Below are 20,254 nucleotides of genomic sequence, written 5' to 3'. Positions count from 1 at the left end.
ACTCTTCCTTCTCGATGCATCCTATGAAAAATTTGCTAGCAACACTCCCAAAGGAGAAACCATAGCTACACCGTCTATCTGGTGCTATTTATTCCATCGAGGACAGATGAAGGGAGCTTCCTTGGTACAGCAATGCAGCAGGCCTTGCAGTACTGATTCGAGGATGTTAAGATTAGGAATGGAGTCGTCAAGGTATACCATTTAAGGCTGTATCCTATGGTACGGTCGACAGGGACATTTTTAAATAACGACTCTACGTCTAACGATGCAATACTTCCTCTTGCATTGTTCGACTTTAGGATATCCAAGACTTCTGATGCTGAATTTAGTATGTAGGTAGTAGGCACATAGGACGTCAGGATGGTACATAACTTCTTGGCCAGGCAGTAGGTTGACGTTGGTATTTGAGAAATTAATGGTCTGAGCCTATTGCCAGGCTTATGCGTAATTACATTGCTGTAATTCACCAGAAAGCTTGCTGAATTTAATGCTGTTGCTGGTGGTGTTACTGGTCTCAATCAGCTTGTTGACTTTCCTTTTGATTGCTTCTATTGGAGAATTTTGTCTCGTCACTGAGGATGGCGTCGATTTTCTGCAGATATTAGGCTGCATCAGTGAGGCCTTAGTTAGTAGCTTTGTCTGCTCTACTGATGCTAACATTGGGTCTGCTTTTAACTGCTTGGCTACTTCTATGTGTCTTCTTTCTATGATTTTATTGCTGAACTCTCTTTAGATTTTAAAGCCTCAGCAATATTTTCTTATATACAATATATATATATATATATATATATATATATATATATATATTTATCTATTTATATATATATATATATATATATATATATATATATATAGAGTGAGAGATAGATAAATATATATATATATATATTGAGAGAGAGAGAGAGAGAGAGAGAGAGCCGCGCTGTTACCCGTCCCAGCCAGCCCCGGAGGGATTCGGGTACGAGTATTGTTTTCACTCGGTTTGTCTGTTTGTTTGTCTGTCTGTTAACAACCTTACATGAAAACTACTGGTGCGATTTTTATTAAAATTACAGGGATGATGGGTCATGACCCGCTGATCACCTGATTAAATTTCGGGCTAAATTGGGCTGAGGCCCAGGCTGTAGGCCCAAAAAATAAAAATAAAAAGTTAAAAAAAATCGTTTATTTACCATAACTTCTTTCAAATTCGTCATATCGACATGAAGCCAAAACCTAAAGGTGCATCTTTCAAATCTGCATCCTATAACATGCCTCAGTACATCAGGGAGGTCACCCCTGCAGTTAGCGGTAGGGAGGGGGGGGTCAGTGTCAGGTGGGTCGGGCTCAGAAGTTCAAATGGGCACAAAATCATCAATTTTCACCTGATTTACTCAACATTTGATATGTGACATCTTTGACTAGATATCCTTCTGTGTTTATACTATCTATCTATCTATTGCCAGACGCCTTAATCCCGTTTGGGGTGGCCACAAACAAATCGCCTCCAAGTCGCCCTGTCCCCCGCCATTTCACTGCCCTGCTCCCAACTCACAACCCCCCTCTCTCATATACCTCTCCACCCCATCCCTCCATCTCATCCTCGGCCTCCCCCTCCCTCTTTCCCCCTCCACCTCACTCACATACACTCTCTTCGTCAGTCTTTCACCCTCCATCCTCTCCACATGGCCAAACCACCTCAGTGTGTTCATCATAACGCTTCCTATCACATCCACATCCACACCACAACGCTCCTTTATATCCTGATTCGTCAGCCTGTCTCTCCACGTGACTCCACAGGCTCCTCTTAAATAACTCATTTCCACTGCTCTCACTCTTGACTTGTGTCCTTCCAACAATGTCCAAGCTTCACTTCCGTACGTTAGAGTTGGTATCACAATACTGTCATGTAGTAACTTTTTCACTTCCATGCTCACTTCCCTGTTTCTTATCACTGCTTTCAAAGAACCAGCAACCTTTCTTCCCTGCTGTACCCTTTCAAGCACTTCACCCTCCAAACCTCCATCCTTACTCATCACACTACCCAAGTACTTAAACATACTCACATTTTCCAATTCCTCACCATCCAACCTTGCTGTACATTCACTAACTTCACCTCTCTCAAAGACCATCACTTTACTCTTCCCTACATTCACCTTTAGATTCCGTTTCTTACACACTCTCCCAAACTCATCCACCAAGCCTTGCAGCTCCCCTTCGTCTTCACTCAACAACACAGTATCATCTGCAAACAACAGTACAGGGAGTTTCCAAACACTATCCTCTCTCACCAGGGCCACTCCAACATCCACTACCCTACCTTGTACCTCTTTTATTACCCCATCCATGTACAGATTGAACAACCATGGAGACATGACACATCCCTGTTTCAAACCAACTTTCAAAGAGAAAAATTCACTTAGTTCACCATCGACACGCACTGCAGCCTTCGCACCATCGTACATAATCTTCACAGCATTCAACAACTTCTCATCTACTCCATATATTCTTAACACTTTCCACAATCCTTGTCTATCCACCCTGTCATATGCTTTCTCCAAATCCATGAAAGCCGCATACAACTTCTTTCCCTTCTGTAGAAACTTTTCCACTAAAGATCTGAGAATGAATATCTGATCTGCACAACCTCTTCCCTTCCTAAAGCCTCCCTGTTCTTCTCCAACTAATTTCTCTGTTCTTTCTCTAACTCTGTCTATAAGTATCCTACCATTCACTTTTCCTATTATACTGAGAAGATAAATGCCCCTATGATTACCACACACTTCTTATTCCCGTTTTCCTTTGTACAAGGGAACAATTATACCTGACTTCCAATCCTCCGGGACTCTACCTTCCTCCCAGGCCAATCTGCACATCTTCCGCATCCATTCTACTACTATCTCTCCCCCATGCTTCAGCATTTCACCACACACTCCATCAATTCCTGGGGCTTTCCCCGATTTAACTTTCTTCATTGCTTCCACAACTTCTATCCTACTGATTTCTTCCTGTCTTCTCACCTCCCTCCTTCTCCCAGCCATTCCCCAGCCACTTATACTCGCATTACTTCCATCCTCTACGTTCAACAATTCCTTAAAGTGTTCTCTCCATCTGCTCACTTTTTCTCCCTTCTCCACTAGTAATCTACCATTTTTATCTTTCACTCCCCTGCTTACTTCACTTCCACCCTGTCTTACTCTTTTCACTTCTCTCCAGAACATTATCTTACAGTCCCTCCACTTTACACTCAAATTCCTTCCAAATTCCTCATCCACTCTCTTCTTACTCTCTCTTACTAATCTTTTCACCTCTCTCTTTCTTTCCACATATAACTCTCTCTTCCGCCTCTCAACTTCTTCCACGCCCCTATTTCTCATCCATTCATTGTATGCTTTCTTCTTTTGTGTCACAGCCTGTTTCACCTCTTCAGTCCACCACGCTGTTCCTTGCACCCCCCTCCGTCTTCTCTTCCTTCCACACACCACATCACATGCTGCACATATTTCTTCTGTAAATATCTTACACACACCTTCCACGTCTCCCATCTGCTCCAATTCATATTTGCTCAATCGTTCCTCCACTTCTTTCTTATACTCTGCCTTTTTCTCATCCTCTTGTAACCTTTCCACTCTCCTTGCAACTACTCCTTCCTCTCGTCTTTCCCTTCTTCTATTCCTCCATCTTACTTGCATTCTAATTCTGGCCACCACCAAGTAGTGGTCAGAAAGTCCACTCCCCCAACCTCTATACACTCTTGCATCCTTTACACATCTTCGCATCCTTTCATCCACACACACATAGTCAATCATTGCCTTCCTTTCATTCAGTCCACCACCCACGCTTCTCATCACTCGCCATGTATACCTGTGGATCATTTTATGCCTGAAGAGGGTATTGGCTATCACCAACCCCCTCCCGGCACAAATGTCCACTAACGCACTCCCATTCTCATCTATCTCAGCAGGCACACCCCACTCACCAACTATTCCATCCACCTTCACATTCCCAACTTTACCATTCATATCACCAATCAAAAACACTCTCTCATTCCTTCCAAACTTTTCCATGCACACTTCCACATTTGTCCAGAACTCTTCTCTCACTCTTCTAGTATGATCTTGCATTGGCGCATACACACACACAATCGCCCACATTTGTATTCCAACTCTCAACTTTACCCACACAATCCTTGACCCAACTGATCCATACTGTCTTATGCTCCTCTTCCATCTTTTACTCACAACTATACACACTCCTTCCTTTGCCCTCTCATTCTCACCTACTCCTGCACATATACCCCATCCATACTCCCATTCTCTCACACTTTCTCCTCCCCATTTTGTTTCAGTTATTCCACATACATCCACTTTTGCACCCTCAAGCACCTGGACAATCTCTCTCTCTTTCACCTCATCATTCGCTCCTCTTACATTCCATGTACTCATTACCAAGTCCTTTGTCCGGTCCTGGGTCGTCATCGTTTGGTCAGTCCTTGTCCGAGGCTTCTTGTTTGTTTTTTTAGTTAGTTGTTTTCCGGGGAGGGGCACTAACCCTCCGCCAACCCTTTTAGTCGCCTTTTACGACAAGCAGGGATACTGGGGGAGTATTCTTCAAAACCCCCCTACCCCCAGGGGAGGGTAGCACTAAAATGACTGCCGGGATTGGGTTTGATGTGCCTTGGCACCACATTTTGTTTGTTTGTTTGTCCTTCAGTTACGCCTAGACCAAAACCCAGAGACCCCTAGACCCATATATATTCTGAATCAGGGTGACCCAGGGATGGTTTTAGACCGGGTCAATATTCATGTGTGGGTCATTTGAGGTCACCCCGGGTACCCCTCCAGCCCAATTTTTGGCACAGACACTTATATGACCTCCAGTTCGGACATAGGCTATGTGAGGTTGACCTCTGAGGTCATTTGAGGTCACTGGTTGGAGGTCATATGAGGTCACCAGTAATACACGTGCGGACGACTAGACCCAGCAGTCCAATTTTTGGCATGGAGACTCACATGACCTCCAGTTATGGCATAGGCTATGTGAGGTTGACTGAGGTCATTTGAGGTCACCGGTCGGAGGTCATTTGATGTCACCGGTAATAGTAAACAAGTGTGCACAAATACTTTGTGTTAGTCTGTGAAAGCTAAATTTGAAAGTTCCTGAACCTCTTATATCCCTCTTCAAAAGCATAAGAGGTACATGGTATTTCTGGAGTAGAAAAAAATGTTTGAACTAATAGGATTAGAGTGTTCATCTTATTTGGCCCAGCAACGCCGGGTACCCCTACTAGTATATATATATATATATATATATATATATATATATATATATTGTTACATAGCCTATGATTTCATCATCCTTTGTGTAAATTTAACGCACAGTATGCTGCATGTTTGATCACGAGCGTGTTCTGCCTCAGTCCCCCCCTTCTACCGTTATAGTAGAGTAAGTCGTCCTTTCTGTTGTTCAGAGCAGGATTGTCAGCTCTTTGTCCCCTAGGCTTCATTTGCGCGTCCTTCTTACAAGTTGTATCAAGCTCTGCTGGCCCCTATATAATGAGCTCAGTCTCTGCATTATTGCCACTTAGATCTGCTCCTCATTTTGTTCACATCTCTGTCCTCCCCTGTACAGTTATTGTTGTGAGTGCTCAGGAAGTCTCCAACCATATAGCAGCTGTGTAATTTGAGTATAACTGTTGTTGCATTTTTTCTTGTGCTGTGTAGCATAGGGTTAATTCTTAGGCCTAGTGAGTTTTTTTTTTGTGATTTATGTAAAGGTTCTTTTTGTCAGTCATTTTTGATAATATTTTGTATCTGTAATAATTTATCTTGCATTAACTGAGCATTACCCAGTGTATTTTCATTTTATCAGGGCTGACTTAGATAAATTTACTCTTGCTAATTTTGTGTTAATAAAGTCTATTGCAGTTAACCATATATTTAACCTGTTTTTTGCCATTACATTATCCTTATGAGTCCTGAATGTTTTGTTGTTAGTTTGAGCATTAAACTTTAACTTGTAATTTTACCTAACTCTTTTGTTTTGAACCTGGAACTTTACGGGACAGTAGTGATTTTTAGTATTCTCACTTAAAGTGTACATTATCTTTCTCTGTTCCGTAACATAAATTTGGCGACCTCTTATCAGGATATTCAGGATATTATCATAAGGATATTGCTTGATATTTTGTGACTTACTTATTCATGATGTCTACTATTACTACACTTGATGAAGCCAAAGATTTTTTGTCAAATATGCAAACAGTGTGTGATGTAGAAAACAGAACAAAGAATGAACTTAAGCTTGTTGCTCAACAATTGGGAATTGCTGTTCGCTTTCATCATTCTAAAGATCAAATTGTTGACATGATTAATGAAAGCTTGTTTAATGTAACTCCTCCAAATGAGCAAACGCAGATTGAATTAGCTAAGTTACAGCTAGCCCTGCAGGAGTCTCGTGCTAAGGAGGCGGAGGCTCGTATTCAGGAGGCACAGATACACGCACAAGTTGAACTTGCCAGGATTCAGGCAGACCATGAGTATCGCATGAAACAAGGTGGAACTGGATCATCTAGCTCTGATGATTTTGATGTGGCTAAAAATGTTAAACTTGTCCCTCCTTTTAACCCCTTAACCGCGGGGCGTCACTTTCGTGACGCTTGGGAGCAAGTGATCATACCGCGGGGCGTCGCTTTTGTGATTCTGTGTTATTTTGAATTCACCCGGGCTTCCAAGTGGGGGCTTGTATCATCTATCAGTACTGCCAATGTCCAACACTAGTCAGCACTCTTAATCTCATCTGTACTCCCATCCATTGTTGACAATTTAGCCATTTCCGTGCTACGCTAAGTAAATCTTCCCTGGAATTTTTCACTGATTTCATCCATTGAAATAAGCCCTATGTCCTATTCTTATACCAAATAATATATACAAGAAAGAAATAAGGTAAGTGAGAGTGCCATACACCTGGAATTGGCTAATTATCACCTGACAACACCTCACGTGCACTCGTTCGCTAATTTTCGCTGTTTTTTTCCCCTTGAAATATGCCGTATAATCTATTTTCGTAATAAATATACATGTAAGGAGGGAAGGGAGAAGCCTAAGTGATATTTACATTCACCTGGAACTACCTAATTTATAATGTATTGTCTAGATTTCCTGCCAATCATATCAGTGCTAGACAAAGCTGTTTCAAGATATAACATTGGTAGCTCTGAATATATATCTCCTAAGTAGGCCTCTAATCTATTTTCGTAATAAATATACATGTAAGGAGAGAAGGGAGAAGCCTAAGTGATATTTACATTCACCTGGAACTACCAAATTTATAATGTATTTTCTAGATTTCCTGCCAATCATATCAGTGCTAGACTTAGCTGTTTCAAGAAGTAATATTGGTAACTCTGAATAACCCCTAGCAGGCCTCCACGCTGGTGGTCCTCCGTTATCAGTTCACTCTCATCTTCCGAAGTGAGAGTACGTATGTTTCTTCTTGCTGACATCAAGGCCTTTTTTCACCCCCATGCAAATGACCCTGTGACCTTTACCCCCTACTAAACCTCGTGTGGAAAGAGGTAAAGGGCTGACAATTGATAAAAGAGTGACTACGATCTTTCTATTGAGTAAAACAGTGCAAGTGGAATTGTAAATAATGTGTAAACAGCAAGTGAAAGTAATGAATGTAAATATACGTGAACAATGGAAAATAGTTTTATAAGTTATTTCAAGTGACAGTGCACAACACAGTGTAAATAAAATAGAAATGTAAATAACGTAAATAAAATAGAGAACGTAAATAGAAATGTAAATGAGTAGTATTATAAGAATACGAGTATATACCCTAGGAGTAATGAAAGTGAAAGTTTCACTCTAGCATGTCTGAATGCTATGAGTTATAAGAGTGAAGATGAAAGTGACATTCACTCTCAATGCCAGTATACAGGACGAGAAAGTGAATGCTACGTATTTTACTGAAAGAAATTGAATCCCTACAGTGACAATAAACTAATACTACTGAAGGAAACTTATGGATAAAGACTGTAGATATATATAAGTGCTATATAGTAATAGAAATATAAAGTGTGAGGGGTTTTATGAATAATAAATGACAGACTACCAAGAGCGAACTAGTGCCAGTGCGACGATCAGACGCGCTCGTAATTTCCATTGCTTTCACAGTTTTTTTTTTTTTTTTGTATGGATCCCAAACTACTTGAAAATTGTAGAATAGTGTTTGTATCTGGCTGTGGTAATCATATTACGGGTTGTCGGGAAGTGTAAAGTGGAGACTTCGTTACCCTACTTCAGAGGTCTCCATAAGTCCTACGGTAACGTCGAAGGCTCAACAATCATTCCAGGAGAAAGCTGAAGGTATGTGCCATAAGCATATATAATTTTATTATTCTAGGACTAATAACTGATTTTTGGCAAATATTTTTTGAGAGTCTGTCGGAGCCCAAATAACCCCGCAGCACACGCAAGTCATTGGTAAATAAGCCCGCGGTGTAGGGGTTAATGAATCTGATTTAACAAAGTATTTTCAGTTGTTTGAGAGGGTAGCTACAGGTTTTAATGGGCCCAAAAAGTATTGGCCAGTACTTCTTCAAACTGTTCTCACCGGTAAAGCTCAAGTAACTTATGCATCTTTGCCTCAGGATCAATCTGATAATTATGATGTAGTTAAGAGCTTGATTCTTAAGGCCTATGAGCTTGTTCCTGAAGCCTATAGAGTAAAATTTAGGACAACTTACAAGCAAGATAAGCAATCCCATGTTGAGTATGCAAAAATCAAAGAAGATCTGTTAGAGCAGTGGTTAAATTCTAAGAATGTGGATTCTGATTTTGATAAATTTAAGCAGTTGATTTTGCTGGAGGATTTCAAAAGGTGTATTAATAAAGATGTAAGCCTATATCTTGATGAGAAAAGAATAGATAATTTGTCTGATGCTGCAGTTTTAGCTGATTAATATGTTCTCACTCACAAGAGATATTCTAAAGAAAAAAGGAAAGCTGAGAGTAAGTACGTTGCCTCTACTCAGAGTACAGGTAACAGGAAAGAGAATAAGGATGATGTTTCTCAGGAAGTAAATACCAGCTTCACCTCTAGATTTCAGAAAAGTAAATGTACTTATTGTAGTAAGCTTGGTCATACTACGGAGAAATGTTTCAGGAGACAGCGTGATGTGAACAAAAAGGAGTCTTTAAATATTCAGTCAATTGGTCTAGTGTCCACCCTTGAGAGTTCCCAGAATTCCTTAACTGAGTTAACTGAACCTGCTTTGAGGGGTAAATTAAATTCTCATGATGGAGCTCCTCTTTTGAGCAGTAACATGGATGACACTCTCAAGAGTTCATGTGCTAATTTCCTGTCTGATGGTTTTGTCAGCCCTCTGGACAGTAATGACAGGAAATCAGTTAAAATATATCGTGATACAGGTGCATGCCAATCCCTTATGCTGACCAGTGTTCTAGGCTCTAATGTTAATTCCTCTGATGAAACTGTAATCTTACAAGGTGTAGGGAATAATTACTTCTCTGTCCCTCTGTGCAGAGTGAATTTAGAGTCTGGTTTTGTTAATGGTTCTGTTATGGTTGGGTTGGTTGAGACACTCCCAATGTCAGGTGTAACTTTCTTACTTGGAAATGATATTGGTGGAAGTCAAGTGTGTCCAGCTCCTCAGTTGTCTAGTGAGCCAGTGGCTGCGTCCCAGGATTGTGATGTCCCTGATGTGTTCCCTGCATGTGCTGTCACTAGGGCTAAGTCTAAAGTTACTGGTGATTTAGAGGATAATGATGATGATGATGTTATCCTAGCTGACACTTTTCTTGCTAATTTGGACCACTCACCAGATGAGGCAGTACCCCATAGTGTTGATAATTTGTCTCGTCAAGAGTTGGTTGAGTTGCAGGTTGCTGACCCTGAGTTGAAAGGTCTAGCTAACTCTGCTTGCAGTGAGGAAGAGTCAGCCGGTGCTTCTACTTGTTATTATATAAAGTCAGGAGTGCTTATGAGGAAGTGGAGACCCCCAACAGCATCAGCCGACTGTGAATGGGAGGTTGTACATCAAGTTGTCATCCCTTGTGTTTGTAGGCAGGATATCATTAGAGTGGCTCATGATTCCAGTTTGGCAGGACACCTTGGAATGAGGAAGACTGTGGCACGCATTTTGAAACACTTCTACTGGCCAGGTATCTTCAGGGATGTTTCCTGGTATTGTAAGTCTTGTCACACCTGTCAAGTTGTGGGGAAGTGTAATCAGACCGAAAAGGTTGCACCTCTAGTTCCCATTCCTCCTTTTGAGGCGCCATTCACCCGTGTGTTGGTGGATATTGTGGGCCCTCTTCCTAAGACTTCTTCAGGATTTTCTTATGTGTTGACCCTGATTGATATGGCTACTCGTTATCCTGAAGCCATTCCACTTAGAAATATCTCAGCAAAGAACGTGGTTAAGGAAATGCTAGGGTTCTTCACAAAGTTTGGTCTGCCCAAGGAGGTACAGTCAGACCGGGGAAGTAATTTCATGTCAAAAGTTTTCAAGCAGTCTCTGAAAGAGTTGGTCATCACCCAGATCACGTCTTCAGCTTACCATCCCCAGACTCAAGGAGCGTTGAAGAGATATCATCAAACACTCAAATCGATGCTCAAGAAATAGTGTTTGGAACATCAGAAAGACTGGGATAAAGGTCTTCCATTCGTTGTGTTTGCCGCAAGAGAATCTCCAAATGAATCACTGGGCTTCTCACCCTTTGAACTACTGTTTGGCCATGAAGTAAGAGGACCCCTTAAGCTACTCAAGGAATGCTGGCTGTCGGAGGAAGATGACGTCAACCTGCTGGAGTATGTGATGAAGTTCAAAGAACGGCTGTCCACTGCTTTACAGCTGGCGAGGGAGAATTTAGGAGCTGCTCAGGAGAAGATGAAGACTTGGTATGATAAGAAGTCCAGGTTACGCCACTTTCAGCCAGGAGATCATGTTTTGATTCTGCTACCAGTTCATGGGCAACCTCTTCAAGCCAAGTTTAGTGGTCCTTATTTCGTGGAGAAGAAACTCAGTGATGTCAACTATGTCATCGCCACACCAGATCGTAGAAAGAACAAGCAACTTTGTCACATCAACATGCTAAAGTTATATCACAGGCGGGACGAAAATAATCCAGTCTGCACTGTAGCTGTTCCACCCGAGTCTGCAAGTGAAGCTCTCCCATGCAGTATGAGCCTGAGTGATAGTTTGGGGAAGAATCCTGATATCATGAATGATCTCCAGACTAAGCTTTCTCATCTACCTCCCGAGGAAAGGCAGCAGCTTTCGGCATTACTGCAGGAGTACCCGCAAGTGTTCCGTGCCACTCCAGGAAGAACCACTGTGGTGATGCATGATGTCGATGTTGGAGACGCAAAGCCAATTAAATTGCCTCCTTACCGTGTGAACCCAGTGAAAGTTCCTCTCATCCAGAAGGAGCTTGGCTACCTGTTGGACCACAAGATGATTGAGTCCTGTCAGAGTAAGTGGAGTTCTCCTGTCACTCTAGTCCCTAAGCCAGGTGGGTCACAGCGGCTTTCCATTGACTACAGACGTCTTAATCAGATAACTAAAACAGACACTTACCCTCTCCCTCGTGTGGAAGATTGCATAGACAAGATCGGAAAGGCTAGGTACATAAGTAAGTTTGATTTGTTAAAGGGATACTGGCAAGTACCTATGACTGAACGTGCTAGGGAGATCTCATGTTTTGTAACACTAGGAAAGACTTTTGCATGTTCGGTAATGCCATATGGTATCAAGAATGCACCAGCCACATTTCAGAAGCTCATGAATGTTGTAACAGAGGGTTTGGCAGGGTGTGTTGTTTATATTGATGATGTATTAATCTTCAGTGACAACTGGAAAGATCACCTATGCCATGTCAGTAAATTTCTTGAGCGTTTAGTTCAGGCTAATCTTGTAGCTAATTTATCAAAGTGTGAGTTTGGTCAAGCTAAAGTTCAGTACCTTGGGTACGTAATTGGTGATGGACATGTTGCACCGCCAGGAGCTAAGGTTCAGGTTATAAGTGATCTTCCCAGACCTAAAAGTAGGAAAGAGCTACAAAGATTTTTGGGAATGGTAGGTTATTACAGGAGATTTGTTCTTAACTTTTCAATTCTTGTATCACCACTTACAGACCTACTGAAAAAGGGAGTTGAATTTGCATGGACCGATAACTGTGAATCCTCTTTCAACAAACTTAAAGCTATCCTATTAAGTCAGCCAGTGCTCGCTACTCCAAATTTTGCTAAGCCTTTTAAGATGGCTGTTGATGCAAGTGATACAGGAGCTGGGGCTGTTTTGCTGCAAGAGGATGATCAGGGTATTGAACATCCTGTATCTTATTACAGTAAGAAGTTCGCTCCACCTTAAAAGAACTACTCAACTATTGAGAAAGGGCTTTTGGCCTTGATTTTGGGTTTACAGCATTTTTCATTTTATTTGTGTTCTGGTTTTGACCCCATAGTCATTCATACCCATCATAACTCACTGAAATTCCTTAGTAAGTTTAAAGATAAAAATCAGAGATTGACAAGATGGAGTCTACTCTTCAGGAGTATTCATTAGACACACAACATGTCAAGGGGAAAGAAAATGTTATTGCAGATTGCTTATCTAGACTTTAGACAGATTGTTTTAGAATAATAAGAAATTTCCTTTGTAAATTTCTTTTTCTTTGTGGGGAGGTGTTACATAGCCTATGATTTCATTATCCTTTGTGTAATTTTAACGCACAGTATGCTGCATGTTTGATCACGAGCGTGTTCTGCCTTAGTCCCCCCCTTCTACCGTTATAGTAGAGTAAGTCGTCCTTTCTGTTGTTCAGAGCAGGATTGTCAGCTGTTTGTCCCCTAGGCTTCATTTGCACGTCCTTCTTGCAAGTTGTATCAAGCTCTGCTGGCCCCTATATAATGAGCTCAGTCTCTGCATTATTGCCACTTAGATCTGCTCCTCATTTTGTTCACATCTCTGTCCTCCCCTGTACAGTTATTGTTGTGAGTGCTCAGGAAGTCTCCAACCATCTAGCAGCTGTGTAATTTGAGTATAACTCTTGTTGCATTTTTTCTTGTGCTGTTTAGCATAGGATTAATTTTTAGGCCTAGTGAGTTTTTTTTGTGATTTATGTAAAGGTTCTTTTTGTCAGTCATTTTTGATAAGATTTTGTATCTGTAATAATTTATCTTGCATTAACTGAGCATTACCCAGTGTATTTTCATTTTATCAGGGCTGACTTAGATAAATTTACTCTTGCTAATTTCGTGTTAATAGAGGCTATTGCAGTTAACCATATATTTAACCTGTTTTTTGCCATTACATTATCCTTATGAGTCCTGAATGTTTTGTTGTTAGTTTGAGCATTAAACTTTAACTTGTAATTTTACCTCTTTTGTTTTGAACCTGGAACTTTACGGGACAGTAGTGATTTTTAGTGTTCTCACTTAAAGTGTACATCATCTTTCTCTGTTCCGTAACAATATATATATATATATATATATATATATATATATATATATATATATATATATATATATATATATATATATATACACACACGAGTATACACAGACACACACAGACACACACACACACACACACACACAATATAGGAGTGTGTATATATATATATATATATATATATATATATATATATATATATATATATATATATATATATAAAATCTTCCAGCTTTTTGCAAGCTTAACTTGTATGTCATCAGTGTTATACACGGCACCTTTAGTTGCAAAATTCGTTCAGGTTTTTAAAAGCATCTTAACATAATGAAAGTTTTTCATATATCGGCTTAAATAAGTCCAACATAGTTAGGAATATGAGTGATGCTAATGGCAGTGACGTCCCTTTTTGCCCCTCTCCGTGATTAAACACAATATCCTTGGAAACAATTTTTTTTGACAGAACTGAGGAATGTGTTACTGGACTTGATTAGTAACCCACCGGTTAATCGTGTGTGTGTTGTGGTACACGAGTCAGCAGCTATACCCTGTCATGCTGTTATCTGAGCTAATGTTACGCAGTTGTACCATGATACCTATTTTGAAATGTTATACTCTGCCAATAATGAAACTTTGTAATCACGAGTGAGGTTGATGCAAAAGTTAATAAACATTGTAAAACCAAAAATATGAACATACCCAAGAAAAACCGTAGTGAGTTATAGTTAAAAATATGTATAATGTGTTTGTGTTAAAGGCCCTAATATAACTGATGTGGTTTTGAGTTCACATGACTGGTACTTGGCCTGACTGAGGATGTGGATGTTGGCTGCCATGTACCTGCTATATTGCCTCCTGTTGTGTTAATTTCTGTGCTGTTGTATTTTGTTGGTAGATGCTATTATGTGTTTTGCTGACAGGTCTGGTACGTGACCTGACTGGGAGTTACCTACCCAGTCTGTGGATGCTGGCTGCCCTGGATCTGCTGTGTTCTCTTCTGTGGCTACCTATGCCGGCTGCTGTGGCCTGCGACTTAGCCAGGGCAAGACGAAAGACAGAGCAGGAAGAGAACAGGCACGATCCCTGACCCATCAGGCCATTATACTCACTGAGCACTTTACGAGTATTTTGTCCACTTTAATCTGGTGGAGATCAGCGACCCTCTGCAGCTTACTTCATATATTTGAATAGCAGAATAAGATATTAATATTTTGCTATATCTTTTCCATAGTTTATTTCATGTAGTTGAATGGCAGAATAAGACGTTAGAATTGTGCTATATATTTTCCATAGCACTTCTATAGCACCATATTCGACTGTTAATCTCTTCTTAGCAATCACTGACATTATAACAGTGTTAAAGCTCTGCATCTCTCCAGAGCAGTTCTTCGTGACCAGCACCATATTACATGGTTGATCCCCTGTTACAGCTAAACATTCAAGACGAAGAGCTGACAATTTTAAGCCAAGGTAAACTGGACAAAGTACACTAAACGACTTTCAATCTGTATGGTCTTGAATGCCAATTGAACTTGTCTCTATCGATGAAACGCTGTAAGACATTGTTGTAATGCCAGTATGTTTCCTTTACCATGTATATTCTGAAGGTCAGTGTATTCCCACCTTTCTACATGTCTGTGGCTCAGACGCTCTTTCATCTGCTTAGTTCTTCCATAAAGCATGTATACTTAAGGTTACTACTCCAAACTCATGTTTACTCACTGTTAGTGCTATCACTGAATCATGTATACCTAAGGCTGGGGTAAATGTAAAGCTGCTGTATTCCTAAACCCATATATATTCAGGCTAGATGCAACTCCTCGATATAAGACCACAAAAAGCCACGAAGAAAGTTCCAGTTTTGTAGTTTTAGTTACAGAGATTCCTAACTTTTCTATCTGCTTTACTATTCAGCGGAGGATCCAGATTCGGGGGGGGGGGGAGATACAGGATATTAGGAACCTTCATTCTCATCTTCTGTTTTTATTATCCTGCAACGAGTAAATTACTGAATGCACAAAATAACATCTGATGAAAAATATCTTATCATTGAACTTGTCTCTATCGATGAAACGCTGTAAGACATTGTTGTAAAATAAACGACAATAATGCATATATTTTTGTTACTACCATAAATTTTAAATGTATGGCTTTTACCAATGGATAAAAGTGTAATCGATTTAGACCCGTATTCCAAGTAACAAGGGATTCTTCGTAGTACATCTTCCCAAGAGATTTATTTTGCTTATTACATCTTAAACATTCTCTTTCATGGTATTTGTATCGTTGTAATATTGACATAGTTTGCATCAATAACATATGAGAGGATATTGAGGTGTAATGGGCAGTATAAATCGGTTGGTAAGAAGTGCTACAGATATCTCCTAATCCACTTAGAATATGACTCGGTGACCCTCATCCCCCATTTTTTATTTTTAATTAAGAAGTAAAATGGAAAACAAACAGCAACAGGCCTGTTCGTTTTCTAGTGACTGTTTGTGGTATGGAATATTATAACTAACATAACTATTCTGTGAGTTAAAGACAATGAGAACAGAACAATGTGATAGAAAAGCCGCCTTTCACTTCCTTGCCTCTCGCTCTTCTGAAGAGCGAAGCCGGAATATCAGTGCAGGATTTATCTCTGCCAGTTCTTATTACCGTCCTTTCCAGTTTTTATCATCACAGAGTTGGCACGGAAATTCATAGACCCCTACATGTTGCTGAGGTTATGGGAACATGTCTGTCAAGGATATTAATCAATGTGCAGGATAAATAAGTCTTCTCAGCAGTTTCCTGTTATCTGAAGGAGTTTTCGTATTATCTTTTCACTTTGATATCCATTCTAGTTTGATCATGAAATGCTTTTAGCTATATATGTGAAAATAAAATAGAATCTTTCGTAATCCTAGGCGCAGTACTTCTTATGCTGAATAAAGTTCGTAAGCAGTACGAAGTAGTATGTCACACCGGAACGTGGAACAACATGACTGTCAAGCAGAAGTGAAACAGTTGGTCCACCTTACAGCCGTCATATACTCTCATCTTTGCTGGTGGCGGTAACATGAACGAACAAGGTTGCCAATTAGTTATTAGTTGAAATGGCCTATAATCGTAGTCGATTTGTTTGCATCTGATAAAGACCCTTAAATCCTTTCAGTTCAGTTAATGACCAAATGTAGTCTGACTGGAGGATAAATCTGACTATAACCAAGGAGACTCATTCGTACCTCATAGCTAAGGCTCATCGAATTTCATGCTACCACTATATATACTTAGTAATCAGACTGCAAGACTGACCCAGATCCATCACGCGAAAACAAACCATTATAGTAATTATGATGTCTTAATGCCTAGAAGTGTTGCTAGACCACTTCACACTGATGCCGTTGGAGGCTCAAAAATGGCGTGCTGTATATGAGTTTCATGGCCTTAGTGCAAAAAGGTGACAAGGGTCTAGTTTGCTAAATAGGTTTCCTAGCACCTTTCTCCTTCCCTGCTTCTCTCTGCATGTAAGCAGTTAATATTTTCTGTGATATTTGTGAAATCTATGCCATTATTATTACACATACATAACTAAGAGGTTGTAGAAAGCCTCCTAATCCACCACAATACGACCCACGGAGAGATCAAGTGGTAGTAGATTGACTTTGTGTGCTGCTTGTGTACATATCTCATACTGTAGACTTGCGTAACATATATTATCAGTATTATTTTGTATTTCTATATACATTTATTACGTTAATTAGGTGTGTACGTGACTGAGTGTAAGTTGGAAGCCGAGTGACGAGATTCGCTGCTACTTTTCTTTATCTCACAATGGAGTTTGTACAGTTAACAATTTTTGCAAGTGCACTCTATCTCACGCCGGGCTGTATCTGGGTCACAGCAGTGGTTCTTGGGCTGTTACTTCCAGGAGAAACACACTTTGTCCTCAAGCATAAAGCAACTGACTTTAAAAAAAAAAAAAAAAGAAGAGCGAATTAGAACAAGTAAGCTTCCAACTTCTCTTCAGTCATGTATACACCTAACTGGCCTAATAAATATGTACAGGAATACAAAATAATATTGAAAATACATGTTACATTTGGATTTCATGGCTTACTAATTCTTTAGGTGCATTTTGATACTGTGTATCGTCTTCTAACTCGCTTAGGATATTACAAAACTCCCCATCCATAACAATTTTATGCTGCATATTGCACCTTACTTCTTGCATGTTATTGTTTCAGCTGCTACAAACAGTTCCATATTCAGAAACTCAGGAATGGGGAGTGTGGTTATGAGTATCCAGTGAGTTTCAAATCAGCTTGTAGTGTTCAATACTGTCGAGGACCCTGTTGAACGTTGCAACATCTTTAAGTGTGCTACTCTGGCAGTAGCTGATGAGTGGGTTGGACAGCACCCGAGATCAAGGAGGGGTTTTCTCGCCACGGACACTGTCAGAATGGATGGGGATCAGGAGCAGCACAGACTTCTTCCTCGACAGGCACTAGTTTTGTTAAGAAGGACAAGGAGAGGTATGTCAGGGAAATCGGTGAGGTGGAAAGCCGTTTTCATGCAAATGACCTTCGATCTACTTACTGAGCTCTGAGAAAGCTCTACTCCAGGCCCGCCTCTCAGGTTAACTCAGTTTGGACAATAGACAGACAGCTCGTGTCTGGGGTTGGTGAGTATGGGGCTCGTTGGGCTGCGTAGTTTGAGCAGCTGTACATGGCTGAACCTCCCAGCGGGGAAATTCTGACGACAGGTATACAATCATTGACTGCTTTCCCACCAGCTGATACAGCACCTTCTCTAGAGGAAGTCAGAAAGACAGTGGATAGGTTGAAAAGCGGTACGGCAGCTGAGGTTTGTGGTATCGCAGCAGAGCTGATCAAAGCTTGGGGTGTAGCCATTTTTACGGTATTACGGTACATGCAGTCATCCAAGCTATTTTACGGACTGGTATGTTTCCTCGTGACTGGACAAGGGTTTAGGTCAGCCTATCTGGAAAGGGAAAGGAGATCAGTGGGGTCGTGGTATTACAGTGATAAGAGTGCCAGGCAAGGTTCTTGCTCACATTCTCCTGATGCGTATCCGGACCATTTGCAAAAGTTCCAGAGGTCTAAGCAATCTGGATTCACACCCATGAAGTCTGCAGTTGATTGCATCCCAACTCTTTGAGTTCTCATGGAACGTCACTTTGAGTATTAACAAAGTCTGCTTGCAGTCTATGTGGATCTCAAAAAGGATATGACTCGGTAAACTGGGAGGTATTGTGGGAACTCCTGTGCCTCCCTGGGATTACCAAAGGGATAATCCGATTGATTGTTGGCCTGTATTCACACACTTAAGTACTGTCAGGTGTGGTGGAGGAACATCCAACTTCTTCCCAGCAAGTAGTGGAGTAAGACAGGGATATTGCCTTGCTCCCACGCTTCTCAGCACATGCACTGATTGAGTACTTGGCTGGGTTCTGAGTTGAAGTTGTTGTGGAGTATAAATTCGCGGTTTCAAGCTTACTGATCTTGACTCTGCTGATGATTCTGTTATCCTACCGGAGTTGCTAGAGACAACTGAGTACCCTTGAGGAATTTCACAGGAATGCAAATCCAGTGAGATTAAAGGTCTCCTGGGCCAAGACATTTAGTCCAGGTATTTGGTGGCTTGTTGGATGAAGAGGTTCAGTTTGTCCAAGCACGCAGTGAGATGTGGAAGTTTTCGAAAGATTCACGTATCTTGGTAGTGTGGTAAATAACAACGGTAGGTCAGACGATGAGATTTCTCGTCGCATTAGCTTGGCTTATGGGGTTGTGAATTTATTAAACTCGGATATTTGGCGTTGCCGTTAAATATGAAAAAGGACGAAACTTCTCATCTTCAGGGCACTGGTGCTCCTTGTCTTACTCTGTGGCTCAGACATGGGCACTAAATAGTGACCTGAAGCGGTGCATTAATTCCTTTGGTACTCATTGCCTCTGCAGGATCGTGGGATATATCTGGTATGACCCGGTAGGTAACGAGTGACTACTCTCTGAGAATGAATCGAGACCTGTTACCCACATAAAAGGCCAGAGCCAATTCCATTTATATGGGCACGTGGCCCACTTTTCTGGGTTGATCCAGACCACAAGGTGATCTCTGAGAGAGTTAACCGGGGTGGAGGAGACCAAGAGGAAGGCCACAGAACTCATGCCTGTAGCAGGTTGATCCTTCGTGTCGAAAGATATTTAGAAGAGGAAGAGTCGCTGCCTGGAGGGTTGCACGAAGGGCCCCTCGAGCGTGGAGTCGGGGGGTGAGTGAGGCTATGCGCCACGTGGTGTTTTTCCCCTATGATGAAAATGATGATGATGATGATGATGATGATGATGATGAAGATGACATTAAAATGATATAGACAGCGTGCAAGAGGATACTGGAAATACGTAATAAGCAAAATAAATCGTTAAAGAGGTGCTACAAAGCCTCCTGTGCCACCTAGGAAACGCTCTGTGGCTGAACACTGTTAATTGAACTAAGACAATCAATGCACTGCTTGTAGTGCAGCCTATACTATAAAGGTGTCATGAGAGGCCTTAATTGATACGGTGCTAAGTAACCATTTGAAATTATCAAAATAAATGAATATTTTTAATGTACTGAATTAGTAAACACAGTGTCTGATGTTTGCCTTGAGAAATAGTCTATCTATCTATTGCCAGACGCCTCAATCCCGCTCGGGGTGGCCACAAACAAATCGTCTCCACGTCGCCCTGTCCCCCGCCATTTCACTGCCCCGTTCCCAAATCACACCCCCCTCTCTCATATACCTCT

The 20,254-nt window shown here is 41.0% G+C and overlaps 1 protein-coding gene across 2 annotated transcripts in view; it reads left to right on the top strand.

The window, feature by feature from the left end:
* LOC145415318 (monocarboxylate transporter 12-like) overlaps positions 1-14,547 on the top strand; it is a 289,935-nt gene extending 275,388 nt beyond the window's left edge. For both annotated transcript variants that reach the window (XM_080284596.1, XM_080284595.1), the window contains one exon: positions 14,380-14,547. In XM_080284596.1, coding sequence (XP_080140722.1) covers positions 14,380-14,546 — 167 coding nt within the window. In that variant the 3' untranslated portion in view covers position 14,547. The remainder of the gene's footprint in view (positions 1-14,379) is intronic.
* Positions 14,548-20,254: the final 5,707 nt, after the last annotated feature.

Source organism: Coenobita brevimanus, chromosome 102 (genome assembly GCF_032717465.1).
Source record: "Coenobita brevimanus isolate Jiangsu-jjx chromosome 102, ASM3271746v2, whole genome shotgun sequence".
NCBI classification, from domain to species: domain Eukaryota; kingdom Metazoa; phylum Arthropoda; class Malacostraca; order Decapoda; family Coenobitidae; genus Coenobita; species Coenobita brevimanus.
Note: the sequence above shows the minus strand (reverse complement) of the source record. Positions and strands in the feature narration are given on the sequence as shown.